Source organism: Plecotus auritus (assembly GCF_963455305.1).
Source record: "Plecotus auritus genome assembly, chromosome: 6".
Classification (NCBI taxonomy): Eukaryota; Metazoa; Chordata; class Mammalia; order Chiroptera; family Vespertilionidae; genus Plecotus; species Plecotus auritus.
The window spans coordinates 102561012-102576411 of record NC_137773.1 but is presented as its reverse complement, the minus strand read 5'-3'; the positions used below and the strand labels follow the sequence as shown (position 1 = coordinate 102576411).

At 39.3% G+C, this 15400-nt stretch overlaps 1 protein-coding gene across 1 annotated transcript in view; it reads right to left on the bottom strand.

Annotated features, from left to right (window-relative positions):
- Positions 1-15400, bottom strand: part of ADAM7 (ADAM metallopeptidase domain 7) — a gene marked incomplete at its 5' end in the record, with an annotated part of 76858 nt that overhangs the window by 20451 nt on the left and 41007 nt on the right. The window contains 4 exons of the mRNA XM_080675482.1: positions 2466-2640; positions 4462-4592; positions 6049-6133; positions 9919-10088. Of these exons, the coding sequence (XP_080531608.1) occupies positions 2466-2640; positions 4462-4592; positions 6049-6133; positions 9919-10088 (561 nt within the window). The remainder of the gene's footprint in view (positions 1-2465; positions 2641-4461; positions 4593-6048; positions 6134-9918; positions 10089-15400) is intronic.

The following is a 15400-nucleotide window of genomic DNA, read 5'->3' as shown; positions in this document are numbered from 1 at the left end:
GAAAGACATTTGAAGATTTGATGTTTTGTAACCTCTGGACATGTCACTGTTCCCACTCTGATTGTGGAGTCCCTTAATTGCCATCCTACTAGACATTTTTTCAATTAAATTTATTGGGGTGACATTGGTCAATATATCATATAGGTTTCAGGTGTGGGTTTCTTACTTTTTGGAGATGTGCCATGTCTCCAATTCACATACTCAGAATGAGGTCTTTGGATCTGCAGCATCAGTATAACCTTTCAAGTTGGTAGGAATGAAATATCTCAGCCCACTCCAGACCAATTGAATAAAAAAATCACACTTTATCAACATCTCAAGCTGATGCATCTGTACGTGGTAATTTGAGAAGAAATTGTCTAAGACAATTTCTTGAAATAAATAACTTCTCTGTTGAAGAAAAGCTGATGAAGAGTTACTTTAAAATTTGCCTCAAAGGGTTATTCTAAATGTTTCAGAGACCAAAACTGCAATAAATATGTGAAAGGTTATAAGTTTCCTGCTCAATTATGACAGTTTTTTTTATAACATGAGCTGTCACACCAGCTATAGCTAGCCTCATAATTTCCAGAGTAAAATAGGATTGATTGCGAAGTATTTTGTAGAGCGAATTCCTACTGTGCATGAGAGACTAGAATATGACACAAATGGGCCCCACTTACAAGAAAAGCCCATCTGTAACAATAAAAGCGTAATATGCTAATTAGACTGGACATCAGTCTGGACAAAGCCGGGGCCAGAGGGAAGCCCGGGTTTGGGGTGCCTGCTGCTGGCTGGAGGGAAGCCTGGGTCCCGGGTGCCAGAGGGAAGGGGGGGCTGGCAGCTGGGGGAAGGAAGGCCTACTCTTGCATGAATCGTGCATCGGGCCTCTAGTCCTATCTAATAAAAGAGTAATATGCAAATTAACCATCACTCCACTACACCACAAGCCACGCCCACAAGCCACGCCCGCCACCCAATCAGGAGCAAATATGCAAATAAACCCAATCAAGATGGCTACAGTCACAGAGAGCAGGAGGGAGGCTTGGGTTTCCCCAGCAATGGAGGAAGCCAAGCTTTCCACCTGCCTTTGCCGGCCTAGGCCTCCACTCAAGGCTACAAAGTTTCAATGATAGAAGATACATAAATTTCAACAAAAATGGCTGCCACCACGGAGGGAGCAGAAAGCTTGGCTCCGCTCCAGGCTACAAAGTTTCAATTGTAGAAGATAAATAAACCCCAGATACCAGGGCCTCTGCTTGGGTCACCGGGGGGCGTGGCCGGCCTGCAAACCACCACAGGCCCCTCGCCCAGGCCGCCCCACGCCCCAAGGGAACCCCCACCCTGATCCGGGACATCCTTCAGGGCAAACCAGCTGGCCCCCACCCATGCACCAGGCCTCTATCCTATCTAATAAAAGAGTAATATGCAGATTGACCATCACTCCAACACACAAGATGGCTGCCCCCATGTGGTCAAAGATCCTGCCCCCATGTGGACACAAGATGGCCACCACAAGATGGCCAGCAAGGGAGGGCAGTTGGGAGGGACCAGGCCTGCAAGGGAGGGCAGTTGGGGGTGATCAAGCCTGCAGGGGAGGGCAGTTAGGGGTGACCAAGCCGGCAGAGGAGGGAAGTTGGGGGCTACCAGGCCAGCAAGGAAAGGCAGTTGGGAGGGACCCAGGCCTGCAGGGGAGGGCAGTTGGGGGGACCAGGCCTGCAGGGGAGGGCAGTTAGGCATCAATCAGGCTGGCAGGAGAGTAGTTAGGGGGTGATCAGGCTGGCAGGTAGAAGCGGTTAGGGGCAATCAGGAAGGCAGGCAGGTGAGCAGTTGGGAGCCACCAGTCCTGGATTGTGAGAGGGATGTCCGACTGCCCGTTTAAGCCCGATCCTACCGGACATCCCTCGAGGGGTCCCAGATTGGAGAGGGTGCAGGCTGGGCTGAGGGACACACCCCCCATGCATGAATTTCGTGCACCGGGCCTCGAGTTAATATATAAAGCAGCAACTGTGATGCAGTGTATCTCCAGCAAGATCATTATACACAATTTATTACTTGGTAAGAAGCCTTCGATAAGGCTCCACCAACAGCTTGTTTCCAAATGAGAAAAAAGAAGCACTGTTTTTAAAGCTTTATAAGGAATATCATGGTTGATTAATGGCTACATCCCTGCCTAGGTTCTAGCTGAGCACAAAGTTTATACTTTAAAGATGTGCCTTGGCTGGTTTGCTTCAGTGGATAGACAGTCGGCCTGAAGACTAAAGGGTCCCGGGTTTGATTCTGGTCAAGGGCACATGCCCAGGTTGTGGGCTCGATCCCCAGTGGGGGGCATGTAGGAGGCAGCTGATCAATGATTCTCTTTAATTATTGATGTTTCTATCTCTCTCTCCCTCCCCCTTCCTCTCTGAAATCAATAAGAATATATATATATATATATATATATATATATATATATATATATATATATCAACATCATTTGCAAATACCTGAGCAGGGCCACAATCACATTCTTCTCCCTCATCCAAGTTCTTGTTTCCACAAGATGGAGAATCATTTGAGTTATCAGTAAATGGAACATTAAACATGCATGCTGGCTTATAATCATTCAGGAATTTCTCATACTGCATTCTGTTGCATTTACTGAATTTCAGTGCAGGAATGCTAGAGATAAGTTAAAGGTAAAGATTAATCATATCATTGCATACTGGTAGAATAACTGAAAATTTTATAAATAATTTAGAAATAAAAAATATAAATACTAAACTCTAAAAGTCTATTTATTTTTCCTACTCTTGTCTTTCTGTTACAGCAGAGTGACTGGACTCTTTATTATATAAAATGTCTTATTGAAACATAGCCAACAAATGCTATTATGGTGAAAATGCGTAGACTTTATCTGCTCCAGAAAATCCTTCATGAACCTTGGTTTAGGCTGATGGTCCTTGCTTGCTGCTCCCATATCACTTTTTATTTTTTCTTGAAATAATTTATATACTTGGTTATCATCTACGTAAGATCACAGGCTTCTCAATGCAAAGACTGTATCATGTTCAAATTTTTTTTTAAGAAAAGCACCAGTTGCCCTAGCCTGTTTGGCTCAGTGGATAGAGTGTTGGCCCTTGGACTGAAGGGTCCCAGGTTTGATTCCTGTCAAGGGCACATACCTCAGTTGCAGGCTTGACCCCCAGCCCTGGTTGGGGCACATGCGGGAGGCAACCAATCAGTGTGTCTCTCTCATATCAATGTTTCTTTCTTTCTGTCTCTCCCCTTCCTTTCCCACTGTCCTTAAAAATCAATGGAAAAATATCCTCAGGTGAGGATTAACAAAAAAAAAGAAAAAATAGAAAAAGAAAAGCACTAGTTAGTACAGTGGCTGGAACAGAGTAGTTGTCTATAAACATTTGAAACTATTCATTTAATAATATCTAACACATCCTAGGAATGGGATATAGTTTTTAAAAACTGAAATTGACCTCCCTCCTATTTTTGTTTTGACTCCTTTCCATTCTTATTGACACAAAGATCAAATAGAGATGGACATTTAGAGTCCTGAAGACATTAGCTGATTAGATTAGGGTGGTGGGGCCCTGAAAATAAATGACTAATTATGTGGATAACCATATAAAATTAGACATCAGTTATTGAATTCTTCCTTTATGCTAGTCACTGTGCTTGGGTGCTTTGGCTACTTTCCTCCATTTAATCAACACATAGAGCACTGGTTACCATAAAGTAATATTTTTCTTACTTTATACAATGCACTACGTGCACCTACTGTGAAAGAGTTCAGAGATGTGCAAGGCTTGGGGTCTGACTGCAGCTAATTCAATGCAGGGAGGAAGCTGGACATCCTCTCATTCTGTATCCAGGAGTGCCTTGTATGTGTCTGGGACTTTTCTAGACAGGGTTCTATAACAATGAACAAAGAAAAACAAAGCAAAACAAAAGAACCCTGCCCTCATGAAACGTGTATTCTAATGGAGGAGGAAAATAACTAAATATGTAAAACGTATACTGTATTAGATAGTGGTTAGTACTAAAGGGGGGATTAAAGCAAGGGTGAGGGTGTGCATACCGTTAGAGTATATGTGTGAGGGGACAGGATTGAGAAATTGGATCAGGTAGCTACGAAGGCTTTGCTGAGAATGGTGTTTCAGTAAAGATGATAAACCAAGGCATGTGGAGTGTGTTCCTCTCCTGAGCAGCTGGGTATAGTGACTAATTGATTGTCATGTACTTTTGCTATGTGCTCAGATGGAGTTTTAGAATTTCTCTCATTACGTCACTAGGAGATACACTACCAATGGTTATGATTTAGCTCCCCGAGGGAAGCACCTTACTGGAACTGCTTTTGTAATAGACCTTCTGGAGTATATTAGAAAAAATTCCATATAATCACAATATACCCCTACAATATGGAATTTGAATCAAAAGTCACTCCCAAAATATTTAAATGTGTTTTCTATATCATTTGAGCCTTACCTCCCACCTCTATCCATCACACATCTTTCCAGAGTGCAGGTACATGGGTAATCGTCATGCTGCATCCCAAGGCTATGCCCCAGCTGATGGGCCATTCGGCTTGCAATCACATTAAGGTCGGGTAAAAGATCCTGAGGCCAAAAGAAGATGTGCATTAGAAATTTCTACAAGACAGCACGCTGTAGTAAGTAATGCTTTGAACTAATGGTTGAAACCTGTTTTCTAGCTTCTGGTTAACTAATACTTATTAGAGAGGCCATGGACTTACCTCCCTCTTTCGTCCCTCAGTTTCTTTAGTTATATAATGAGGTTGGACGAATGATGTTTTGAGTGGCTCTAAATCTACCATTTTGAAATTCTTTTTTTGTGGTATAGTAATGGTCATTGTTGGAGTTATGCAGACACATGCTTACAAATAGCTAAAAATGATTAACGAATGCTTTACCCAATAAAATAAACATTACTACCATCCATATACCAGATAATCAAAGGGGGTAAAAATAAAAATGTGTGTGGTTCATGTTTTCAATGTGCAGGCTCACATTGTATAAAACTGTTATGCAATCATGAGAATGGAGTTCCTACTGGAAGAAAAGCAGGAGGTCAGTGAGGCAAAATCCAACACAAAATTGATTGTTACCTGTTTGCAGTTCTGTTTAACATTCTAATCTTTATATTATTTTCAAAAATATGAATTTCCAAAGGGGATGGAATATCAGGTTACTGTAAAAGTAAAATACCACTAATTTGGTAATTTCATCTTGCACATTTAAGTTTAAAATATGCTCTAGGTTATAATCTCATAATTTGAGTGGTGACTGCCTATATTAGCTTAGGCTGACACTTTATGCAACATTTATGTTATTAAAATTCCATAGGCAAACACATAATCATACAAAGAATCATAACAATACATAGTTCACGAATTCATTTTAATAAGTTCTAGCTTTTAATTTTAACATCTTAACAAGACTGGGCTGAGCATTGCAATCATTAAGTAGGCACTAAAAAAACAGTAATCCAAGTCTTGATGTTTTCAAAAATTTGTTAAATATTTAACAAATACTGCCACCTGGTGGTCAGTATTTACTAGAAACTCAGTGACTTGGGAAAGGATCAGATAAACAAGGATCAGAGTCAGCAGTGTGACGGTCTTACGCTTTTGGAAGAGAAATTGCAAGTCTGCCTTGATATGATATTTTACATGATCTATGCAATTTCTTTTCAGCACAAGAACAATTATTCTCACGTGCTAAATCAGTTGAGTTTAATGGACTTTACATGTCCTGTACACAACTTATTTAATATGTAAAAGAACTTTTAAAATATTTGCATGCTAATTTGTATATGATGTTATCTTAAACTGTGAACACTGCTTTACCTTGATTATTCATCTATAGTTTTTTTTTTAATAAAACATTTTCTTTCTAATCTAATAAAAGCAACATGGAAGTTTGATCATGACATATGTTGGTGGGAATATATGAAGGAATGCATACATGGTCCCTTTCACTAGGACACAGAAAATTACAGAAATTTAATTCAAACATTTTATTAAGTAGTATAACATAAATAAACACAGCCCACCTTAACGACACTGCAGGAATAATAGGGCAGGCACATACCCCCTGGATAAGAAATTCCTTGCGCATTGGTATAAAGCCACTTCCCACTATAAACAAAATGAAAACATACTCTTCAATCTGAGATCGTAGTTTAATTAATACATACTATACATTGAACCGCAGTGAATTCCCACAATGCTAGTGCCTTTGCACATGAAAGTGTGTTTTCTTTTTCCTGGAGTTAAGGATGACCTCAGTTGATATTAGCTCATTTTAAAACTATGGTATATTAGATGTGTTGAAAAATCAATGCACTATTTACTTGAAATCATATAAAAGTACTTTCTAAAAAATAACAATGGTAGAGTCCCATTTTACTTGACTTCAGTTTACCCTGCATTCAGCTCTGGATAAAAGAACTTAAAAAAATTAAAATGTTTAGAGCCCGGCCAGTGTGGCTCAGTGGTTGAGCACCACAGTTCGATTCCTGGTCAGGGCACATGCCTGGGGTGCAGGCTCAATCCCCAGTGTGGGGTGTGCAGGAGGCAGCCGATCAATGATTCTCTCTCATCATTGATGTTTCTATATTTCTCTTCCTCCCTGAAAGCAATAAAAATCTACATTTTAAAAAAGGTTTAGAGGTGAAAATGCAACATAGTGAATGGACTCAAAGCCATGATTAATTGGTTGTGGTTGAAAATTTTTAAAAAATGTTGAATCAGCCATAAAAAACTACAAAGAATTTTATAGCTATGATCAAAGATTTAAAAGAGTGTCATGTGAAAACAGAACTACCCCTAGATTAACTAAAAAGACAGATGTAGATATGTATATCAAAGGAATCTAAATCTAGTGTGCTTTCAAGCAAAACACTTAGAGTTGGAACACCTTAAAGAGAGCTATCATAGGCTGGAAGGCCACTCTTGGAGTATAGTAGGGATTTAAATACAAGAAAGGTGGTCAGGCTGGATGACCCCTTTTAGTCTTTAACTTTTTCAGCCAATATGTACTCTCTGTCTTGCTGGCATTGCTCAGTGATTGAGCACCCATGAACCAGGAGGTGACTGTTTGATTGCCAGTCAGGGTACATGCTTGGGTTGCAGGCTTAATTCCCAGCAGAGGGTGTTCAAGAGGCAGCCAATCAATTATTCTCTCACATTATTGATGTTGCTATCTCTCTCTCCTTCTCCTCCCTTGGCCTAGCTGAAATCAATAAAAACTATATCTATATATATGTGTGTATAATATGTGTGTGTGTGTGTGTGTGTGTGTGTGTATGTGTGTTTATATATGTACTAGAGGCCCGGTGCATGAAATTTGAGCACTTGGGGGCAGGGTCCCTCAGCCCAGCCTGTGCCCTCTCACTGTCCGGGAGCCCTTGGGGGATGTCCAACTAAAGGCTGTCAGTCAGCCATCCTTAGCACTGCCGCGGAGGCAGGAGAGGCTCCCACCACCACTGCTGCGCTCACCAGCCATGAACCCGGCTTGTGGCTGAGCGGCACTCCCCCGTGGGAACGCACTGACCACCAGGGCTCAGCTCCTGCATTGAGCATCTGCCCCCTGGTGGTCAGTGCACATCATAGCGACTGGTCATTCTGCCATCGGGCTAAAACTGGCTCTCAGACATCCCCTGAGGGGTCCTGGATTGCAAGAGGACTCAGGCCAGGCTGAGGGACCCCACCAATGCACGATTGGGGCTGGGGAGGGACGTGGGAGGTTGGCCAGCTGAGGAGGGGTTGCGGGAGGGCTCCAGGGCATGTCTGGCCCATCTCGCTCCAGCAGCAAGCTAACCTACTGGTTGGAGCATCTGCCCCCTGGTGGTCAGTGCATGTCATAGTGACTGGTAGACCGGTCAACTGTCTGCCCCCTGGTGGTCAGTGCATGTCATAGCAATTGATCTACCAGTCGTCTGTCTGCCCCCTGGTGGTCAGTGCATGACATAGTGAGCGATTGAGGGGCCTTAGCATATTATTAGCATATTATGCTTTGATTGTTTGAATGGACGACCAGATGACCAGTCACTTAGCGTATTAGGCTTTCATTATATAGGATATGTATATGTGTGTGTGTATATATGTGTATATGTACATGTGTATGTATATGTGTGTGTGTGTATATATATATACATATATGTATATGTATATGTATATGTATATATATATATATGAAGATGTCCTCTATTTCTTTCTTTATGATTGAAATGTCCCTATGCCTATATTTTAAAGTCTCAGTATTTGACTATACATGTTGGAGGAACATGGAATTTTGGTCTTCCTAGACTCTGAATTTCTTGGGAGAATACCACCTGTGGAGATGAAGCACCTGAGAAAGCAGGGTCCAGATTCTGACTTTGCTCATAAACACTTAAAACCAAAAGTCACACCATGACAATGCCATATATAGTGCCTTGTCACTTCTAGATCTATGTGAATAGAGAAGGGAAGATATATAAGAAACTGAACACCTGAGAAATCCTAAACATAGTGCCCAGTTACTCATTAATAGCACTCTCCATCACATCATTTCTCTATTTGTAGACATACTGTTAGGGAGAGAAGTTACCTCTCAGAGTAAGAGATACTCATGGAAGTAAAAGATTTCCCACTTACACACATTTAAATATTTTTAAATTAATTGATTAGTTATTTTTAACACATGTCTAAGGATTAGGCAAAGGGGCTAATCTTGCCACTACAGAAGTTATGATGATATTTTACTTCACTACTCATAATTTTGAATTATACTAGTTCATGAATATCCAAGCCCAAGCCAGGTACATGTTTCCCCTGGAAATATGTGCTATGGGCCATCCCAATATGGAAATCAGAAATGATATTACACCAGAGGTCTGGCTTACTCTCATTATTCTGACAAAGGGCTGGAGCTGACCTCTGACTAAAGGCTTTAGAAGCTTCACAGTTCTGAGGTCAGACTGAAAGTTAACATTTACTTTTATTTTTTTATTTTTTGAAATTTTATTATTTTTTTAAGAATTTTTTTTACTGTTTAAATGAAAGTTAACATTTAGATAATGGTCAAAAGCACATTTGCAGGCTGTGTTTGCAGACTTTAGGAGAAACACTGCTATTATAGGTAGATGAAATAGGTAAAGTGGGTACCCATCTCCTATAGCAGCTTTAAGGGAATCGGGAGAGATGCTAAAAGACTCCAATGCTCCAAACCTGTTATTCCATAAATTAACATTCTTTACGATATCAGGGTATGCAAAATACAAGGTTGAAGTCAGTTCAGCTTCACAATTATTTACCATTTCTTTACAGGCTGAGTAGTGTGCTTTGGTATTTTGAATAACGGAAATGATTTTAAAATGGCCCCTATTTTTAAGAATTAATGACCTTAGTATTCCAGATAAATTCAGACTTTTCCTTAGGAATTTTAGAGCTATGGCAGTTTTAATTTATCACATTAGTTTTCTGTCATTTTGAATGGTAGAGAAGATGCTCTTGAAACACTAGTCACTGGATGAGCACACAATGATGAGGGGAAATGTTCAGAGAATAAGGCGTTTTCCCAGAAAAAGTTGATTTTTGGGAAGTGTTAGAATAGTATGGTGTGGAAGGCTGAAGGAATGAGAGCTGAAAGCAGATAGGTAAAGTAAATGGATTCTGAAATTGCTTTATTTACCTAACATTTTTCAACCCTGCCCAGGAATATGAATGTATTAAATTTTTCCTTTCTAGTGTTTATCACTATTAGGAAGGAAGTTCTTAAAAAGTTCATATGAAAATTTTCTATATAGCTAGACATAACATTTTGTTCCTGTGTACTATCCAAAAAATGTCAATTGCCTTAAAAATTTTGTTTTTATTTGTTTTCTTTTTTTTTTTTATAAACCTCCTAAGGTATGCAGGGAAATAGAGCATTTACATACCTGAGTAACAAAACATGATCATAATTCTTCTTTTTTTTAAGGATTGCTTGTTGCCAAGCTGAAAAACGCAATAAAGTCGTTTCCATATTGGAATCGACTTTTATTTTATCTCCACTTGTCCACATCTCAAGGCCAACCAATGTAACATGAATGTCGAAAGTTTTATAAATCTGTTTAAAATAAAAACAATATTTCACAAAGTCAAGTTGCAGAAAGATCCTTGCCATTAGCATATTCTTTTACATTAAAAAAATGAAACTTTTGCAGTGAGTGCATGCCAGAGAGACCTCCCACACCTTGAAGTTCTCATCCATGTGCCCAGACCCAGCCTCCCAGGATCCCATGCTGACAGGGCTGCCATAGCAACACAGAGCCACCCTGTGTCAACCCCAACCCTGGGCCCAGGGACTGTTCTTCTGGTCCAACCTGGTGATCCCAGCCAAGGGTCACAGGACCACACTGCAAGTATCCAGCCATAAGGTCCTAGGGCGCCACCCTATTGCAAATACCAGGGCCGTGTAGCAAATTTCAGGCCTCATAGGAAGTTGCACACCAGAGGAACTGTGCATGCAACCCCGCTGACCCCGAACATCTGAAGCAGACAAAGGAGGGATCAGATCCATGGGAGAAGGGGTTAAAACTCATAGAAATAAAGGCATGAGACTCAAAGCAGACCCAGCCTCCAGGCTAACGAGTCCTGGACCACTGAACCGCTATGAGCTTCAACCTGTCAGACCTCAGGTAGGGTGCCCAGGGCCAGGAAGAAACAACAAAAATGGGGAGATAAAGAAATAATCCTCAAAGGAAAGAAGAGGAATCACCTGAAAAGGAACTAAACAAAATGGAGGCAAGCAATATGTCAGAGAAAGAATTCAGAGTAATTGTTATAAAGATGCTCAACTTTATAAGAAATTCACCAACATATGTAAGAATCAAGAGGACATGAAGAATGATATAGTGGCAATAAAGAACACAATGGAAAGTTTCAACAGTAGACTAGAAGAAGCAGAGGACTGAATCAGTGAGTTAGAACACAGTCCCAAACCTCAGAAAATAACACCCAAACTACACAGCAATTGGAAAAAAAATTAAAAAGCAGGAGGAGCCCTGGCCAGTTTGGCTCAGTGGATAGAGCGTTGGCCTGCAGACTGAAAGGTCCCGGGTTTGATTCCGGTCAAGGGCATGTACCTTGGTTGCGGGCACATCCCCAGTAGGAGGTGTGCAGGAGGCAGCTGATCGATGTTTCTCTCTCATCGATGTTTCTAACTTACTATCCCTCTCCTTTCCTCTCTGTAAAAAATTAATAAAATATATATTAAAAATAAATAAATAAAAAGCAGGAGGAGAGTTTAAGGAAGCTTTGGGACAACATGAAACGAAGAAACATATGCATAATAGAGATGCCAGAAGGATAAGAAGAGGATCAAGGATTAGAAATCTTATTTGAAGAAATAATGACAGAAAACTTCCCTGACTTGGGGAAGAAAAAGTCACACAAGCACAGAGTCCCAAACAAGATGAACAAAAGACCCACACCAAGACATGTCATAATTACAATGGAAAATGCTAACGACAAAGAAAGAATCTTAAGGGTTGCAAGAGAGAGACAGAAAGCTACCTACAAGGGATCTCCCATTAGACTATCAAATGATTTTTCAACAGAAACACATCAGGGTAGAAGGGAATGGAATGAAGTATACAAAGTGATGCAAAGCAAGAGACTGAATCCAAGAATACTCTATCCAGCAAGGCTATCATTCAAAATTGATGGTGAAATCAGAAGCTTCACAGGCAAAAAAAGGCTAAGAGAGTTTATTACTACCAAGCCAGCAATGCAAAAAATGCTAAAGGGGTTGTTGTAAAAGAAGAAATAGAAAGGGAAGAAGGAACACAGTCATAAAGAATAAAAATGGCAACAAACAAGTACCTATCAATAATAACCTTAAATGGAAATGGATTAAATGCTCCAATCAAATGACATAGAATTGCTGGATGGATAAGAAAACATGACCTATATATGCTGTTTATAAGAGATCCACCTCAGAACAAGGGACTCACACAGACTGAAAGTGAAGGGATGGAAAAGAATTTTTCAGGCAAATGGAAATGAAAAAAAGGTGGGGTAGCAATACTTATATCTGACAAAATAGACCTCAAAGTGAAGGCCATTATAAGAGATAAGAAAGGCCACTTCATAATTTTAAAGGGATCTATACAACAAGAGGATGTAACTCTGGTAAACATATATGCACCCAATACAGGAGCACCCAAATACATAAAAAAAAATTCTTAAAGATATCCAGGGAGAGGTTGACAGCAACACAATCTTTGTAGGGACTTTAAAACCCCATTGACATCACTGGATAAATCTTCTAGACAAAAAATCAACAAAGAAACAGCAAGCCTCAATGACTCAATAGATCAGATGGAATTAATTGACATCTTCAGAACATATCACCTCAAAGCTGCAGAATATACATTCTTCTCAAGTGCACACAGGGCGTTTTTAAAGATAGACCATATATTAGGACACAGGCAAAGTCTCTTCAAATTTAAGAAGTTTGAAATCATACCAAGCATCCTCTCAGACCACAATGGAATAAAATTAGAAATCAACTACAATAAAAACAAACACTTGGAAGCTATTAAACAACAATTGCTTTACCAAAGAGAACCTGAAATCAAATGATAATAAAAACACAACAATCCAAAACCTATGGGACACAGTGAAAGCAGTCCTGAGAGGGAAGTTCATAGCACTACAGGCCTACCTCAAAAAAACAAGAAAAAATGGTAATAAAAAAATCTCACCCTACAACTTAAAGAATTAGAAAGAAGACAACAAGAAAAGCCCAGAGTAAGTAGAAGGAAGGAAATAATAAAGATCAGAGCAGAAATAAATGACATAGAGACAAAAAAAAAAAAAAATACAAAACACCATTAGAACCAAGAGCTGAATCTTTGAAGGGATAAACAAGATTGATGAACCTCTAGCCAGGCTCACCAAGAAGCAAAGAGAGATGACCCAAATAAACAAAATCAGAAATGAAATAAGTGAAGTAACAACTGACCCCACAGAAATACAAAGGATTGTAAAGAAAACAAAAATAAAACAAACAAACAAAAAAACTATGAACAGCTCTATTCCAACAAACTGAACAACCTACATGAAATGGACATATTCCTAGAAAAATAAAGTATTCCAAAATTCAATCAAGGATAATCAGAAAATCTGAATAGGTCAATAACTACTGAGGAAATTGAAGCGGTAATAAAAAAAAAAAAAATCCTAGAAACAAAAGGCCTGGTCTGGACGGATTCACAGGAGAGTTTTATCAAACATTCAAAGAACTAAAATCTACCCTTCTCAGATTATTCCAAAAAATTCAAGAGTAAGGAGCACTTCCAAGCTCTTTCTATGAACCCAGCATTACCCTAATCCAAAAACAAAATAAAGATGCTACAAAGAAAGAGAATTATAGGCCAATACCCCTGATGAACATAGATGCTAAAATCCTCAGCAAAATATTAGCAAATTGCATCCAACAATACATTAAAAAGAACATACACCATGACCAGGTGGGATTTATTCTGGGGATGCAAGGCTGGTACAACATACACAAATCAATAAACATGACACATCACATAAAAAAATTGAAAGACAAAAACCACATGATCATATCAATTGATGCAGAAAAAGCATTTGACAAAATCCAACACCCTTTCTTTATAAAAACTCTCAGCAAAATGGGAATAGAGGGCTCATATCTTAACATAATAAAAGCCTTATATAACAAACCTACAGCCAACATCATACTCAATGGGCAAAAATAAAACTATTTCCTAAGAATAGGAACAAGACAGGGATGCCCACTTTCACCACTCCTGTTTGACATAGTACTAGAAATGCTAGCCATAGCGATCAGACAAGAAGAAGAAATAAAGGCATCCAAATTGGAAAAGAAGACATAAAACTGTCATTATTCGCTGACGACATGCTATTGTATGTAGAAAACCCTAAAGACTTCATCAAAAAAACTACTTGATTTAATAAATAAATTTAGCAACATAGAAGAATACAACATTAACACCCAGAAATCTATGGCTTTTTTATACACCAACAATGAGAACCCATAGAGAGAGAAACTAAAAAAAAACAATCCCATTTACCACAGCGACAAAAAAATTAAGATACCTAGAAATAAACTTAACTAAGGAGGTAAAAGACCTGTACTCGGAAAACTACAAGTCATTAAAAAAAGAGATAGAGGAAGATATAAACAAATGGAAGAATACACCGTGTTCATAGATTGGTAGAATCAACATCATTAAAATGTCCATGCTGCTCTAACCGGTTTGGCTCAGTGGATAGAGCATCGGCTTGCAGACTGAAAGGTCCCAGGTTTGATTCCAGTCAAGGGCATGTACCTGGGTTGCGGGCACATCCCCAGTAGGAGGTGTGCAGGAGGCAGCTGATCGATGTCTCTCTCATCGATGTTTCTAACTCTCTATCCCTCTCCCTTCCTCTCTGTAAAAAAGCAATAAAATATATTTAAAATAAATAAATAAAATGTCCATGCTACCCAAAGCAATCTATAGATTCAATGCAATCCCCATTAAAATACCAATGGCGTATTTCACAGACCTAGGACAAACCATCCAAAAATTTATACACAATTAAAAAAGACCCAGAATATCTGCAGCAATCCCGAGAAAGAAGAACAAAGTTGCAGGAATCACAATACCAGATTTCAAGTTATACTACAAAGCCACTGTTCTCATAACAGTCTGGTACTGGTGCAAGAACAGACAAATAGACTTATGGAACAGGACAGAGAACCCAGAAATCGACTCAAGCCATTATGCTCAATTAATATTTGACAAAGGAGGCAAAAGCATACAATAAAGTCAAGACAATAAATGGTGCTGGGAAAAATGGACAGTTACATGCAAAAAAATGAAACTTGACCACCAACTTACACCATACACAAAAATAAACTCAAAATGGATAAAAGACTTAAACGTAAGATGGGAAACCATAAAAATCTCAGAAGAATCCATAGGCAGCAAAATATCAGATATAGCTTGTAGCAATATGTTTACCAACATATCTCCCAGGATAATGGGAACTAAGGAGCAAATAAACAAATGGGACTACATCAAAATAAAAAGCTTCTGCACAGCAAAAGAAACCATCAACAAAACAACAAGAAAGCCCACTGAATGGAAGAACATATTTGCCAATGTGACATCTGATAAGGGTTTAATCTCCAAAATTTACAGGGAATGCATAAAACTTAACAAAAGAAAGATAAACAATCCAATCAAAAAATGGGCAAAGGACCTGAATAGACACTTCTCAAAAGCAGACATACAGAAGGCCAAGAGACATATGAAAAAATGCTCAAAGACACTAATCACCCGAGAGATGCAAATCAAAGCAACAATGAGATACCACCTCACTCTACTCAGAATAGCTATC